We start from the raw sequence: 16,574 nt of genomic DNA, 5'->3' as shown, positions 1-16,574 counted from the left end.
CTTTTTTTTTGCCTGCAGATTCATCCACAACCTCTATTACCCACCACATTACAGGTCCTTGATTGAGTTCAGGAAGCCCCCTTGTTTTGTTTCAAATTGGTCTCGGTAGGAAGATGTTCTTCAGATGATGAGAGTAATAACACAAGCCCTTGCTCAAAACAGCATTTAATTTCAGGATTAAGCAAATAAAGTCATTACACGGGCCCTATTCGGATGAGAGGTGATTTGCTGTAATTCACTTTCATTTGTATGAAATGGAAGCTGAAAGGCTGCACTGAAATAGCAGATAATGTTTTCTATCCATCTTTAATGATATGAGAATTTGGGCTCCAGCTTGTTGTCGTGTTAAATCAATAAGTGGGAAATCTTGCTATATGTTGGGTTTAATCAAATGTGCAGTCAAAATGATAAGCTACATTGTCTGGAATTATTTAGTTCTAATTACTGTCAGATGGGAATCTTTATTTGCACTTAAGGCAAGGGGGTTCTGGTGCTGACAAAAGGAATGCTGTGCCACGCTAAATAATTAAGACACTGAATAGTGGGCTCTGTGCTTAAATAATCTGTAGCTTTGAGTAAATCAGCACAAGCCCAGCAAATTAATTACTTTTTATTAATTCAGAGAATGGAAAGTCTGCAAACGTTCATTGCCTATTTATGTAGGATCTTTTGTTTTGTATTTCCTAGGGCATGCCGAGTCATTGAGAGCTTCTATGCCTGATATAGATACTCAGCAGAACCTACAGATGGGAAGGTTATGTGACATCAGGGGTGAGTGCTGTCACTGCCCGGTGTTCGTAAAGATAGTTTTGACTAATTACTGGTGTGCTCAAGGACAAGGTAACTTTATGGCTGTGACTTTCCCACTCCCTAGGCCAGCAAGCATTTAACCAGTGGTGCCGCCTGTACCTTAATATGTTTTGCAAATTTTACAGCAAACAGATACGTAAACTGTGTAAAGCTGAACTTTCTACAGAGAGAGAAACATGCTGAGTTTACAAAAGTTAAGCCGTTAGTGTCCAAGATTGGAAACAGATTTGGGTTCAGATATTGTTTGCATATGGCATTTTTTTGTTTTACTTTTGACTTCCCAAAGTGGTATAATAAATGTCTGTGTATGCAGTTATGTTATATTTCACAGAGATGCTGTGACAAAGTAAAAGCCTGTTGTAAATTATACAGTAATTCTAATGCTGGTCCATATGGAAAATTGGCAGAAGGCAGAGACAGCAGAGAAATGTCCTTAATGGACTCTTGGGCTTTATAATCTGTGTTTCTGAATTGGTGTGTGCCTTATCATTCAGAGGTCTTTACTCAGTTATAGCTGTGCACACATGCATTCATGATGATGATGATGATTTTTGTGAGATGGGACTATTTAATGTTGTAAATTTAAAAATCACAATTTTAGGTCGCAAAATGCAACATTGTGATGGTGGTTCAACATAGAGCTCAGTGTCAGCCTTGGCTCAGTGGCAGCCAGAAGATCACAGGTTCAAGCCTCACTTCAGAGGTTTGAACTCGCAATCTAGACTGATATCTCTGTGCAGTAACTGCAGACCTACTGCGTAGTCTGAGGTATCCTCTTTCATATAAAACATTGAGGACGATCTTATGAAAAATATTCAATACCGAACAAGCGTGAAAACAAGAGAGAATCATGCCGATTTGTTTTTTGGGCAAGTTCTCAGACACAATCGTACGGCATATAGAAAACAAAAAGAGCCCAGATGTGATTCTCTCCAGTGGGGGAGAAGGCAGAGCCTTTCGTAACCAGGAAACTGCTATCCAACCCTCTTGGCACTACCTGGTTCTTGCTGGGTAGTGCCAGGCTGGCACTGCCCAAGGGCCACTGTCTGGCCCGATTCCCAACAACCCAGGGGGCTTCAATGATCTCTGGTTGCGTTAGCAAGCCCATCACGTCTGGTCCCCATTGACGAGGACCTTAAGTGATCCTCACTGGTGAGGACCTCGGCCGGGACTCACTAATGATATTTAAACAATGTTTTGCCAACTTCACCAGTAAAACAGTGCCAGTAACATCATAACAGGTGAAAAACCAGACACAAACCCAATCTTATAGTTCGCCACACCAATCAACCGGTGAGCCAAGCCGGTAAGATCGCACCCCCCCCCCCCCCCCCCCCTCCCCCATGTGTTATCCCCATCTTCCTTCAAGTGAACATTAAAAGTTCCCAAGAAACCGGTTCTGCTTGACATCCAGGCCAATTTATCTTTCAGCCAACATTTCAAGCACGCAATCTGGGTAACTTATATTATTTTTCTTTGTGGGATTTACTGCATATAAACTGACTGCCACGTTTCCCTACATTACTCTTTAAATGTGGTCATTGTTGTACTTGATTAGCTGTAAAGCACTTTGGTATGTCCTGAGGAAGTAAGTGAAACTATAGACATTCAGATTCTCATTTCTTGCTTAATTCAGATTGTTTTATTAAGTACATTACTCATAAGAGGTGAGGGACTGACTTGGACAGTTCTTTCAAAGAGCTAGCACAGATGTGATGGGCTGAATGACTTTCCTCTCTGTTGTCATATTCTACAGTTGTGGATTATTTTTATTGTATACTTTTAAATATAAATAATATCAGTAGTACAATCTAAATGCTGTATGTCTCCTTTAAAGACTGCAAGTATTTTCAATATTTTTTTTACCCCTGTTTTTCTTTATAAAGGTCTGTTTTCTCTCCATCTCCTTTTATCTCTGGTTACTCCAGGAGTGGAGACAGGCCAACCTGGGTTCAGACTTTAGTATAACTGGCCACTAGGAGGTGTATAGGGATTACTTTGGGTGACGCAATTATCCAGTATGCCAACCTTACCCTGACAACTCCTATTACAAAACAAGGGGAACCTTTTTTAAAATTTATTTTCTTAGAGTCACAAATAAGCTTACATTTAACATTGCAATGAAGTTACTGTGAAAATGCCCTAATCATCACACACTGTTCAGGTACACTAAGAGAGAATTAACATGGCCAGTGCACCTAACCAGCACGTCTTTCAGACTGTGGGAGGAAACCTGTGCAGACACGGAGAGATCATGCAGACTCCGCACACGGTTTCGCAAGCCGGGAATTAAATCCAGGTCCCTGGTGCTCTGAAGCAACAGCACTGACTACTGTGCTGTCCAACTTAGCGAGAATATCCTCAATTTAATCCCTAGATTGATCTCCATCAGATAAAGGTCATGCTGCACGACTGATTCCTGTTGGAAAATATGTATGTGGATGTTAGGTGTGAATAGGATCAAGTTAGGCTTGCATGTGATGTTCGAGATTTAAGAGAACGGTCATTTTTCTTGAGAATTAAAAAGGTACACTCCATAACGTGAAGCTGACATCCTCTCTATATCTTTGTAGCAGTGAAATTATATGGAAACGCATTAAGAGACCTTGTTAATATTTATTAAGTAATGTGAAATGGCGCTATGTGTTAAAATCACCAAATCAGTGCTGCAATGTACTGCAAAGCAATTGAGAACTTGGCTGGTGATTTTTAATTTTTTATCGTTTACTTTTCACGCTAATAATTTAGAATGTAAGATTGCTGAGGTTATGAAAGGAAGAAAAATTCTCATTCCATAGGATGGAATGTGAAAATGATTTTGTCTTCAAAACAGCCACGGTACACAAATTGATTCTCTGGTTCAAAATTCAGTCCTTTTCATGCTATGCCAACTGTAGTGACCTGCATTAACTATGCAGAAGCATTAGAAAAGCAGATTTTTTAAAAAGTAGACTTGTACTTGGGATGCAGTTCCTTGGAATTAAATTACTCTTTTAAAAATATATACCTTCTATTTGAGTTTTCTCATTTTCAAAAAAATGCACAGAATCACATGAATAGCAATGAGATTAGTGCTTTTGTAAAAATAGCAAGATGCAATTTGAGAAGAAAATCATAAAAGTGGTAGATCAGAAATCCCTGTATCGGTTGAGTAAGATCCTGCAAAGGATTAACCTGTCTCGTACAGTAAAGAAGCTGCAGAAATCAAATTGACACGAGAATGAGGCTTGATAGAGGGAGTTAAAAATCAGTTCCAATCCTGGCTGCAAGATTTTCCAAAGTACAACAAGGCCTACCATGGGGGAAAGCAGGGGGGCACAGTGGTTAGTGATGCTGCCTCACAGCGCCAGGCATCCAAATCAAGATCCAAGCCTTGAGTGAGTGACTGTGTTTGTGGAGTTTACGCATTCTCCCCATGTCTGGCTGGGTTTTCTCCCGGTGATCCGGTTTCCTTCCACAGTCCAAAGATGTCTGGGTTAGGTGGATTAGCTATGACAAATTGACGATTAGTGTGTTAGGGAGATTAGCCGGGCAAATATGTGGGGTTATGGGAATAGGGCCTGGCAGGGATTGTTGTTGGTGCAGCCTTGATGGATCAAATAGCTTCCTTCTGCACTGTAGGGATACTATTATTCTAATTATTTTAATCACCTTTACAGGGTTTTATTAGGATCTAGCATAATGATTGACCCAATGTTCTAAGTGTCTTGGCTAATACTGAATAAACTGACTTTTGAGAAATGTGGAAAGTAATTTCATTTATGACAATCATCGGCAGTGACTGTAATGGTGGTATATCTCATTATGACTATTGATACTCACTGCTGTCCTTGACGGCAGTGAATGTGTGTGTGTACAAAAACTGTGACCAAACTTTTACTGGGCTGTTTAGTTGTTCACCATGGAGCCTTTTATGCTATAAAGATTTTAATAAATGTTCTTATTAACTTGCAGAGATGTCAGCAGGTCTTGGTGTTCTTGTTTACAATTTAATCCGCCATGAGCCAACAATACTAAGGAAAACCCTTTCCAAAAGTCCGGAAATTTCAAATAGTGCTAACTAGTGAGTGAGAAAAAAGTGAAAAAATAACCAAGTTGTACAGACTTCATGAACCTTGTTGCCCAGGGCTCACTGGTCAGAAATTGTCCATGGGCTTCAGGTTGGACAAAGCCTCTGTTTGAGTAGAGAAGGATGATGGCTGGTAACGTTGGAAGATCACTTGCCATTTCATATCATTCTGCTTATTTAACAATTGTCTGATTTGGGGAAAGGAAAAAGCATGTTCAGAACATCTTTGTAAGCTAAAGATAATAAATTTCACCCCCAAAGAGAAACTAGCCCTCAAGATCTTTGGAAGCTTTGGCGGAACTCCACTTGGAGCCCAGTGGAACCACCAAAAAAATGCCAAAAACTCCTGTTATATCTTTATAAAAGTTCTCCACTTATCTTTTTGTTTGCTCTGTGGTGTGTGATTTATTTTACAGAATGAACAGTCTATGTTATATTTTGTTTCTCTCCAGATGACAATATAGATGTTATTTATATTTGCCCACTTTGGATTAGTGAAGATGTGATCCAATACTACATGAAACTACTTGGGTTGCAAGAAGCTATCAAAACGGGGATACCCGAGAAGGTAGCATACATAGAAGATCGCCTCAAAGTCATAACCCCAGAGGCAGTAAAGCAATTTCCTGTAAGTTTCTCCACTATCTTCATAAGGCTTGGTAAGTGAAGGGAGTAAAGATTAGAACAGAAACCAAAGTTCAACATTGCATTAATGTACATGCTAGCAAATGTTATTTTTTTATGGATTTTCTTTTCCTTGAAGGATGACATTTTTTTTCATTTTCTCTTCCTTTGAACACTCCATAATAAGGATCATTCCTCAGTGGATATTCTCCTATAAGGATGGTATCAATGGCGCATCTTTAACTAAATGCGAGAGTAATTCTCCTTTATCACTCTGAGGTAGAACTTACCACCTCATAGTGGTATGGTAAAGATCTGCAGCTCAAATCACAAACCACAATGCCATCAAAAGGATCGATTTACTGTACTATTCTCACCATGAACTAAAAACTGTACTATTCTCACCATGAACTACCAATAGCGTCTAAGTGTTTGCATAATTCCTCTGATCTGCATTCTTGCTGTATTGAGGCTAGTATAAGAATTTATATTTTTACATGAAAATGGTCTGTAAAATGATACAGGAAGGAAAATAAATTGGTAAGCTATAGAGTGGAGAGATACAAAAAACTAATCAAGGGCATAGGTAGGAAAATACATAATCTGTGTAACCTGTGATCCAGGAAAACTGCAGTTATAAATATTATGATTTGTGGCCAAATCGAAATGTCTCTGCACACAAACTGAAAATAATTCTAAGAATAATCATAGTTTCTTCTGAACTTTGTTGCCAATTGTGTGTAAAACAGGAGAAACTAATGAGAAATGGGAGTTCAAGCAGTGCAAAGATTCAGATGTTGGTCTATTATTCTTGGAAGTTAAGTTCAAATCCAGCACAAGAATAGGGGATGAAAGTCTTCTATTGACTGCAAGTGACCTAAGGCAAATTGAATTTGGCCAGTCTTAATTTGGTTTTGCGTGGGATACACCTATAGTGCATATGGAGATGATGTGTAGAGGATACAAAGAAATTCCACTAATAGCTGTAAATCAAGGGATGGAAGGGAACTGGGGGAAAATGCAATCTCTAGGGAAATGGTACTGAGCAAACGGGTGGAGCTGTGAGCTAGCAAGTCTCCAGGGTCTGTTGGATTTTATACCAGAGTCATAAAAGAGATGGCTAATGATGTACTAGATGTGTTGGTGTTACTGATCCAAAATTTGCTAGATTCTGGAAAGGTTCCATCAGATTGGAAGTAGCAAATACACCGTTTTCCGCCCCCCCCCCCCCCCAACAAATTCAAGAAGGGAGGGAGGCAAAGAACAGGAAACTATAGGCTAGTTAGCTTAATATCTGAGGCGGGAAAGGTTTGAAATTTGATTTATTATTGTCACATGTATTATGAGCATACAGTGAAGAGTATTGTTTCTTGTGCGCTATACAGACAGAACATACCATTCATAGAGAAGGAAACAAGAGAGTGCAGATTGTAGTGTTACAGTGGAAAAAGTGTTTCGGTGCTGAAAAAGATCAACTTAATGCAAGGTGGGTCCATTCAAAAGTCTTACGGCAACAGGAAAGAAGCTGTTCATGAGTCAGTTAGTACGTGACCTCAGACTTCTGTATCTTTTCCCTGATGGAAGAAGGTGGAAGAGAGATAATTAAGGAGGTTATAGTTGGGCACTTAGAAAAATTCAAGGTAATCAGGAAGAGTTAGCATGGTTCTGTGAAAGATAAATCATGTTTAATCAATCAATTGAAGTTATTTTGAAGGAGAAATATGCACTGTGGATGAGGGAAGCCTGTAGACATACTGTACTTGTATTTCCAGAAGGCGTTTGGTAAGATGCCACATCAGTATTGTCGAAAATAAATGCCCATGTTGCAGGAGGCAATGTATTAGTGTGGATAGAAGAGTGGCTGGTTGGCAGAAAATACTGAGTATACATAAATGGGTCATCTTCTAATTGGCAGGATATGATGCAGAGGTCTGTGCTGGAGCCATGAGGGGGGTGAAAACATAGTAGCTAACTCTACAGAGGTAGATAGGAGAGCACATTGTGTAGAGGACATAAGCAGATTGCAGATGGATATAGATAGGTTGAGTGATTGGACAAAAATCTGGTAGATGGAATGTAATGTGAGGGGCGATTCTCCTAGCCCATTGCGCTGCTTGAGTAGCACAGCCAGCTGGGAGACATCAGCGGGGGCCCTTTCGCAGACTTCCTGCTGGGCATCAAGGCCTCCAAGTCTCTGGCACTAAGATTTCCAGTGCAATCAGCAGCCCAGAGATGATTTGAATCTGGAAATTAACATTTGCATTTGATATGTGGGCCCAGGACTGAAGTCTCTCCATCCCCCTCCCCTGCCGGGAGTGTTTCCTTCCAGCAAGATTTACTTCCGTTTCCCACTAATAGGGAACAGGTGGCCTTATCCCTTTGGAGGGAAGAGATGCCATGATGGCCCCTGCCCAGGGGTCTGGGGTAAAGGGGGAGATGTCCTGGTTAGGCTGGCACTACCTGTCAGACATTGGGCAGTGAATCAGGGACGGGGCCAGAGAGGGTGGGTGCTATTGGGGGACCAGGGATTACTTGGGGGTGGGGGGGGGAAGAATGATGGTTTGGGGGGGGGTGGTGGGGAGGAGGAGAATGATGGTTTGGGGGGGGTGGTGGGGAGGAGGAGAATGATGGTTTGGGGGGGGTGGTGGGGAGGAGGAGAATGATGGTTTGGGGGGGGTGGTGGGGAGGAGGAGAATGATGGTTTGGGGGGGGTGGTGGGGAGGAGGAGAATGATGGTTTGGGGGGGGTGGTGGGGAGGAGGAGAATGATGGTTTGGGGGGGGTGGTGGGGAGGAGGAGAATGATGGTTTGGGGGGGGGGTGGGGAGGAGGAGAATGATGGTTTGGGGGGGGGGTGGGGAGGAGGAGAATGATGGTTTGGGGGGGGGGTGGGGAGGAGGAGAATGATGGTTTGGGGGGGGGGTGGGGAGGAGGAGAATGATGGTTTGGGGGGGGGGTGGGGAGGAGGAGAATGATGGTTTGGGGGGGGGGTGGGGAGGAGGAGAATGATGGTTTGGGGGGGGGGTGGGGAGGAGGAGAATGATGGTTTGGGGGGGGGGTGGGGAGGAGGAGAATGATGGTTTGGGGGGGGGTGGGGAGGAGGAGAATGATGGTTTGGGGGGGGGTGGGGAGGAGGAGAATGATGGTTTTGGGGGGGGGGGGTGGGGAGGAGGAGAATGATGGTTTGGGGGGGGGGGTGGCGACCCACTGCCACTCTGCATTGGAATCACTGGGAGAGGGAGGGACGAGAGAGCAATTGTGACTGGCCATCCGGGTGATGGGGGCGGGTACGTTTAGGATTGTTGGGAGTTGGGCGGAGTCAGGTCTGGGTGGGGTGTGGGAACATCAGGGGGTCTGGGAGAGCAGAGATTGGGGGGTGGGGGAGTTGGAAAGCCAGTGATGGGGGTTTGTGGGACTGGCCAGCAATCTGAAGGCCAGCAATAGAGGGCCACTGCACAGGTGCCAATCTCCGCACTGACAAATCAGCGCATGTGCAGTGGCCTGATCAGTGCTATATTACTGCCTTTTGGGTGGGAATAGGCCTTGCCTTTGATTTCCAGAGTGAATCATGCTAGGGCACTCTGTGCATCACAGAGTGTTGGAGATTCATTCTGGAAATCATGTTTACAAAAAACAGCGGGATTTACTCCCCTTTTCCTGCACACTGGAGGCTTAGAATTTTTTTTGGGAGAATCCCAACTGTGCAGTTGTTCACTTTAGCAGGATGAATAAAAAAGCAAAGTATTACTTAAATGGAGAATGACTGACTGCAGAATTCTGAGGTGCAGAGGGATATAGGTGTAACAGTGCATGAATCACAAAAGGTTAGTATGCAGGTATAGCAAGTAATTAAGAAAGCTAATGGAAAGGATGTTATGCTTCAGTTATGCAACCTAACCCACACACCTGTGTGGAGTTTGCATGTTCTCCCCACGTCTGCATGGGTTTTGTCTGGGGGTGCTTCAGTTTCCTCCCACAGTCCAAAAGACATGTTGGTTAGGTGCATTGACCCAAACAGGCACCAGAATATGGTGATTAGGGGAATTTCACTGTAACTTCATTGCAGTGTTAATATAAGCCTTACTTGTGACTAATAAGTTAACTTTAAGTTTAGATTTGACAATTTCATCAAACAAACGCGCCAAGAAGATTAGCATTAAGAAATTGAACACATTGCCATTTCGGGGAATGTCATATACTTGATGTGGATATGCTGGCATTGGACTGGGATGGGTTATAAGAAGGCTCATATCACCAGACTTTAACCTGGTATTGTGAGACTTCTTACTGTACCATATACTTGTGCAGAAGACACTGCTCTGAGGCATTTGGTGGAATAAAGCTGAACTCTGTGATCAGTGCTCCAGATGTGCTTTCCCCAGGTGACATGGAAGGAAAGTCTCACTATATCAATCTTTTTAAGAATCTTCATCTTGATAAGCACATCGTCCACAAAGTGGAGAGGGAAAAGTATTCAGGAAATATATAAAGTAATGTTTGTGTACAGGGAAGGTCTTACCATAAAAACAAAATACTGCAGATGCTGGAAATCTGAAATAAAAACAAAGTGCTGGAAAAACCCTGCCAAAAGGGTTACTACCTTGTTACAGTGAACGTGTGTATGGGAGAAAACTCAGCTTAAGAGTACAAAATTTAAAGGAAATACGAGCGTTTTGTTGCAGACACAATGTGAACAAAACTACAAAATATACATTGAATTCACAATTGCGATATTTTAAAAACATTTAAGAACAAAACCTGTATTTTTGCATATCAAATACAGTTTAAGACCTGTGCAGATGATTTTGACAGTGGCATTGTACTTAGCTGTTTGGTGTGGTCAGTGGCCTATAATATAACAGCCAGCGGCACAGCTTCCAATTTCCCTGCTGGCTTGCTATGATCGTCCATTTACCTTTTGATAATTTTGTGCTAGAACTATTACGTATCCTGCCTTTTTAACTGCTATATTGTCCCTGCCATTTTATCATGCGCCTACCTTACCATATTGTAATGGTACAAAAACTGGAACAGATTAGATTAATTAATGAATTTACTTCCAATTCCCACTTGGGCTGAGTGAGTACAGAAGTTAGTTTAACGTCTGTAGTTGGAAAAATGCTTGAATCCGTCATCAAAGAAGAAATAGCGAGGCACCTAGAAAGGAATGGTTTGATAGAGCTGACGCAGCACGGATTCGTTAAGGGAAAGTCGTGTTTGACGAATTTATTGGATTTCTATGAGGATGTGACTAGTGCGGTAGACAGAGGGGAACCGGTGGATGTGGTGTTTCTAGATTCTCAAAAGGTGTTTGATAAGGTGCCTCACAAAAGGTTGCTTCAGAAGGTTAAGGTGCACGGAGTTGGGGGTAAGGTGTTAGTGTGGATAGAGGATTGGTTGTCTAATAGGAGGCAGAGAGTTGGTATCAATGGGTGCTATTCTGATTGGCGGTTGGTGACTAGTGGAGTGCCGCAGGGATCGGTGCTGGGGCCTCAGCTATTTACCATTTATATAGATGATCTGGAGGAGGCGGCTGAGTGTAGGGTGACGAAATTTGCTGATGACACGAAGATGAGTGGAAAAGCAAATTGCACGGAGGGTGTGGGAAGTCTGCAGAGGGATCTGGATAGGCTGAGCGAGGACCTGGCAGATGGTGTATAATGTTAGCAAGTGTGACGTTATCCACTTTGGCAGAAATAATACTAGGAGGGATTACTATTTGAAAGGCAAAAAGCTGCAGCATGCTACGGTGCAGAGGGACCTGGGGGTCCTTGTGCATGAGTCGCAAAAACCCAGTCTGCGGGTGCAGCAGGTGATCAAGAAGGCGAATGGAATGCTGGCCTTTACAGCGAGGGGGATCGAATATAAAAGCAGGGAGGTCTTGCTGCAACTGTATAGGGTACTGGTGAGGCCGCAGCTGGAGTACTGTGTGCAGTTTTGGTCGCCGCACTTGCGCAAGGATATTTTGGCCTTGGAGGGAGTGCAGAGGAGGTTCACCTAGGCTGATACCGGAGATGAGGGGGTTGGACTATGAAGAGAGACTAAATAGACTGGGTCTGTACTCGTTGGAGTTTAGAAGGATGAGAGGGGAATCTTATAGAGACGTATAAGATAATGAAGGGGATGGATAGGGTAGAGATAGAGAGATTTTTCCTGCTTAGAAAGGATAGCAGGACTAGAGGGCACAGCCTCAAGGTAAGGGGGGGGGGGGGCAGTTTAGATCGGAGTTGAGGAGGAACTTCTTCACTCAAAGGGTAGTGAACCTCTGGAATTCTCTGCCCGTTGAAGCGGTGGAGGCTACCTTGCTAAATATATTTAAGTCACAGGTAGAGAGGTTTTTGACAGACAAGGGAATTAAGAGTTATGGGGAGAGGGCGGGAAAGTGGAACTGATCCACTTCAGATCAGCCATGATCTTATTGAATGGCGGGGCAGGCTCGAAGGGCTAGATGGCCTACTCCTGCTCCTATTCCTTATGTTCCTATTTCTTATGTTCTTAAACGGCCTGCTATACTAATAAACCCTACACGACCGGAGGATTCCTGGTTAGAGCTCTTTACCTTCCTGAGTTTGCTTATTTCAAACACTACAGTATATTGTAACCCATTGGGCATGTCTTAAAATGATGATTCTTCATGTGTGGTTACAGACAATGAATTTTCTCCAGGTATTGAATCAGAGGAGGAATCACAATCTAAATTCGCCCTTTGTTTATCCAAATTTCACGTGGAGCAATTCTTTGCAGTGTGGATAGCAATCAGGAACAAGAAACGCTATTGGATTTTATTTGTTGCCTTTTCTCCCCATTGTCTAGGAATGTTGAGTCCATTTCTATTGGTTCTTTGCAAAGATCAACTGACTCAACACAAATTTGGAATTAAGACTGTGGTCTGTCTGGTTCAGCAAGATAGTATATTTATCCATGGCTTTCAGACAAGCACCCATTTTCTTTTTAACCAATATTTTACGTGAGTCCCGCCGAAGATGATGCTTATCACTATCACTGAATAACTTTAAATTTTGTATAAAAAGGATTTTCTATATTACAATCCCCTAATACACGAAAATTCACTGAGAACATTAATAAGTGGCACAGCACTTACTGTGAGAAGGAATTCGTTACAGACTGGTAACCTGTAGAACAGTGTAGGACTATGTGTTTTTTAATGTCACTGCAATCCAGCTGATGCATTTTTTGTTAGTTATTTGTATTGATTTTCTCCAAGCTTTCGTCTTAAACTGTGGCACAACTGTCGTTTAGATAAATCACTGTTATTGAAGGCTGCCAGCATCTTTTCAAGCGACAGAAGGATAATTCCACGTGGATCAAATAAATACAGATGTGTAGTAATTAGTTGAATTCCCAAGGAACCCATTTACGCTGTACTAAAAATGTGAAGGATTATGGAACTGTTGTGAGTCTCCACACTGGTGGCTTTTATCAATTTAAACTGCTAAACTATAGCTCTGGTCACAACCTGGTCCACTATTAATAATGTATTTGTTGTGTACAGCATAATAAATTAGGCCTTGGGAGCAGAAAAGGACACAATCTAACAAGAGTAATGTGACTATTCGCAGAACCACCACTTGTGCCTGGCCACTCATCTGAAATACAGTCCCAAGACAATAAAGCGAATAAAAAATCTTATTGAAGGCAAAGCTGCATACATCGTTGGTGGGCTGCTACACCAGGATGACTTAGCTGTTGCAGATATGCTAAATGTACCGATTCTAGGCCCAGAGCCGAAGTTAGCCCATCTGTATAGCACCAAGTCTGGAGGCAAAAGAATCTTCGCAAGTGCTTGCGTGCCAATGCCACCTGGGGAATATGATATCTACAACCTTCAGCAGGTATGTCATAATTATAGTCATACAATGTAATTGAAGATGTGAAGGAACATACTCTCAGTTTTTTGTTTGCAATTGTTCTTAGTTACAACAAATTGGCATATGTTGTTGATATGTGTTGTATGTATTCTTCATATTATATGTATATTATTATATTCTACATATTATATTGTGTGTATACTAATATCATGTGTTGAGTGATACATATCCTTCTCTCTTTGCGAGGGGAAAATGTTATGGCTAGCCATCACTGGTAAGCCAATGAGATCCAGATTTTGGAGTATCACATTTGGTTCTGTCTCCGCAAATACATTATTTTTTTCACTTCAGTCTGCATCTCAAATAGCCTTGAATTACATTTGCCATGTGACCTTCATTCTGTTACCAGTGAGTCTGTTTGGTTCACTTCTTCACGTTTCTGGGATAAATCATATGTTCTTGTAATCTATCCATTCTTCAACCAGTTTGGGAATATTATCAGGATGATTTTCTACCTCAGTCAGCAGCTCAACTGAAAACACTATCATACCCAGTAAGTATATCATATTCCAAACTTTCAAGATATGGATTTCAGTCATACAATCCCTACAGTGTAGAAGGAGGCCATTCAGCCCATCGAGTCTGTATTGACAACAATCCCACATCGACTCTCTGCAAATTTGCCCTGCTAATCCCCCTCGCGCTATGCAATTTAGCATGGCCAGTCAACCTAACCTGCATGTTTTTGGGCTGTGGAAGGAAACTGGAGCATCTAGAGGAAACCCACACAGACACTGGGAGAATGTGCAGCCTCCGCATAGACAATCACCCAAGCTGGGAATCGAACCTGGGTCCCTGGTGCTGTGAGGCAGCAGTGTGAACCACCGTGACACTGTGCTGCTCTCGTCAATGTAGACTTTTTGAAGCTAACTTTTTAAAAAGTTAGCTATGTGCATCAAAGATCGTGGCCAAAGATCAGGTGACTTTGTATGGATTCTGCACAGAGGATTAACCCATGCCCGAACATGCTTCCAGAAAGTTCTGAAAATGTAAATTTAATATGGTGGGATGCTTTCCCTTGAATGGGTGTGCTGAGGATGAAAGCACTTGTGCAATTTGAAGCTTCTGTGTAGTTACCAAACCTTAGAATCAACAGAGTCCACCTGCCTGTCGCAAGTTCAATCCTTAACAAAGAGAGGTGCAGAGAAACAAGTTTTTCACAAGGTGGTGTGAACAGCTATCATCAAACACCTATCATGTAGAAACAGCTTCTGACTTTGAATCATTTGGGTGGACAATGTGATCTCATGGTCAAAACTGACTTCAGATTATGAATCTTATTCCTCCAAGAACTAGCAGCAGATGGCTCAACCTGAAAACCATAAGAGGAACCACACCTCCAACTAGAACCTTGTCTGTCAACCCAGGCAGTGCGAGGGGGACTAATTTAGTTTACAGCTGTAAAGATTTGTCTGTGCAAGAACTCAGCCATAGCCACATCTGGAAATCCAGAGACTTCCATTGTTTGCCAAAGAGTCATGAGAGAGAACCCATCCGTGCTCCTAAAGGACCAGTTAGCCACCTGATTTGCTTCTTGTTATCCAGTCAATAATCTAGCTGCGTACTTCATTTTCTAGAATCCATCTGTTTATGTGTGTATCTTTGTGTGTGAGGTAGGGAGTGTTTTTCATTATATTTACATATTGGGGAAACGTTGGATTCTCCCAAATTGGGACTGAGTGCCCACACCAGCGGGAAATCTGGAGGGTTTCCCCCTGGCTTTAACTGTGTCTATCAGGTGGGATTCACTCACCTGATAGATGCCAATTTATTCATAGCAGGCAATCCGCTGTTTCGAGACTAATCCACCATTTTTAAAGGGTGATCCGTTTTCCCTGTTGGGTGACAGGCCCCCAAGCTGGACAGTAGGCATAGGCTTAACTTCAAAGGGTGGGGAGAATGCTCTGCCCCGTTTCCCCGCTTTCCTAGGCAATGTCAGGACGTGGGGAGGGAGGGTGTTGAGGGCGGGCTGATGCTGTTGATGGTGGAATCCTACGGGGAGAGCAGGGTAGCAGAGATAGTCAGGGGGAAGATTGGGATGGGATGGCGGATCCATGGTGAGAGTCTGGTAGATGAAGATCTCATCGGGTGGGTCATGTAGGGGGACGAGACAGGTGGTTTGGATAATGAGAGAGCAGGGTCAGGATTGCCCCAGGTCAGTAATAGGTGTTGTTTCTGAGAGTTGAAAAGCATGTGGAGATGGATTCTCATAAGGTCCAGGATAATGGGGGGAGGTTCAAGGGAGAGGAATGCTGATAATGGATAGGTTTTTGGTGAAAGGTGGGATGTTGGTGGGTTACAGTGGAGGGTAAAACATGAGGGAGCAAATTTGAAAGCTGACGTATTTTTTCCACAGTCAGTCAGTAAGATCCTTTGAGGTGAGAAAGAGCCTTTTCAGGTGGCCGGAAGTGTAGCTAACTAATAGCATTCTGGGGGCACCTACATCAGGGACGATAGTAGTTCAAGAAGGCCATCATCTTCTCAAGGGCAACTAGGAATGGGCAATAAATACTGGCCAAGCCAGCAATGCCTCCATTGTGTTTTAACTCTATTATGAAGCCTGCATTGCTGCAGGTTTGTTCCAGACTCATGGGTCTTGTAACATGGAGATTCCAGCAAGGTGTGGAGCTGCTGTTCTTTGTGTTATTTGCCATCAGCTGCAGTGACAGCCAGGGCAGGAGGGCAGTGGAATGCCTCCGAGGAGGCATTCCAAACCCCCATCTTCCAGGGTGAATGGTGATGGCTGACAAGGGATCATGCAGTTAGTTTTTTCATACCACCAAGGCAATGGTCTCTTTTACAGAGTTTCAAGGTTAGTGAAGACGAGCATAAAAGTATCCACTTGATGGTCTGTGAAATGGCTCTCATTATCATACTGCAAGAGCAATGTCTTCATATGTATTTATGTACGAATGGAAGGAATACCCATCACTAGTCTTCTACATGATCCTTTACCTTTGGTGTGGATGCCACGTCTACATAGAGACCAGGTGAAGGGCTTAGCACTGGCCTTCTGGCTTTGAAATTGAGGGAAACCTGTAAAGGGCATGCTCACTTAATGTATCACATCCTCTGAGGCATTGATGATGCAGGCTGCAGGAAACCTTGCCTTCATAATGGCTGTCTTCCAGATGAAGTGAAGGTGAATCCATTACATTGCTAGAGTATTTGGAGAGAGTTTAAA

At 42.9% G+C, this 16,574-nt stretch overlaps 1 protein-coding gene across 2 annotated transcripts in view; it reads left to right on the top strand.

Moving 5' to 3' along the window:
- The window catches only part of iqch (IQ motif containing H), a 157,377-nt gene that overhangs the window by 64,303 nt on the left and 76,500 nt on the right, over positions 1-16,574 (top strand). For both annotated transcript variants that reach the window (XM_080214117.1, XM_080214118.1), the window contains 3 exons: positions 688-771; positions 5,332-5,507; positions 13,082-13,354. In XM_080214117.1, the coding sequence (XP_080070243.1) occupies positions 688-771; positions 5,332-5,507; positions 13,082-13,354 (533 nt within the window). The remainder of the gene's footprint in view (positions 1-687; positions 772-5,331; positions 5,508-13,081; positions 13,355-16,574) is intronic.

This window comes from Carcharhinus amblyrhynchos, chromosome 28 (assembly GCF_965287045.1).
Source record: "Carcharhinus amblyrhynchos chromosome 28, sCarAmb.v2.hapA, whole genome shotgun sequence".
NCBI classification, from domain to species: domain Eukaryota; kingdom Metazoa; phylum Chordata; class Chondrichthyes; order Carcharhiniformes; family Carcharhinidae; genus Carcharhinus; species Carcharhinus amblyrhynchos.
The sequence above is the reverse complement of the archived record's forward strand: the minus strand, read 5'-3'. Positions and strand labels throughout refer to the sequence as shown.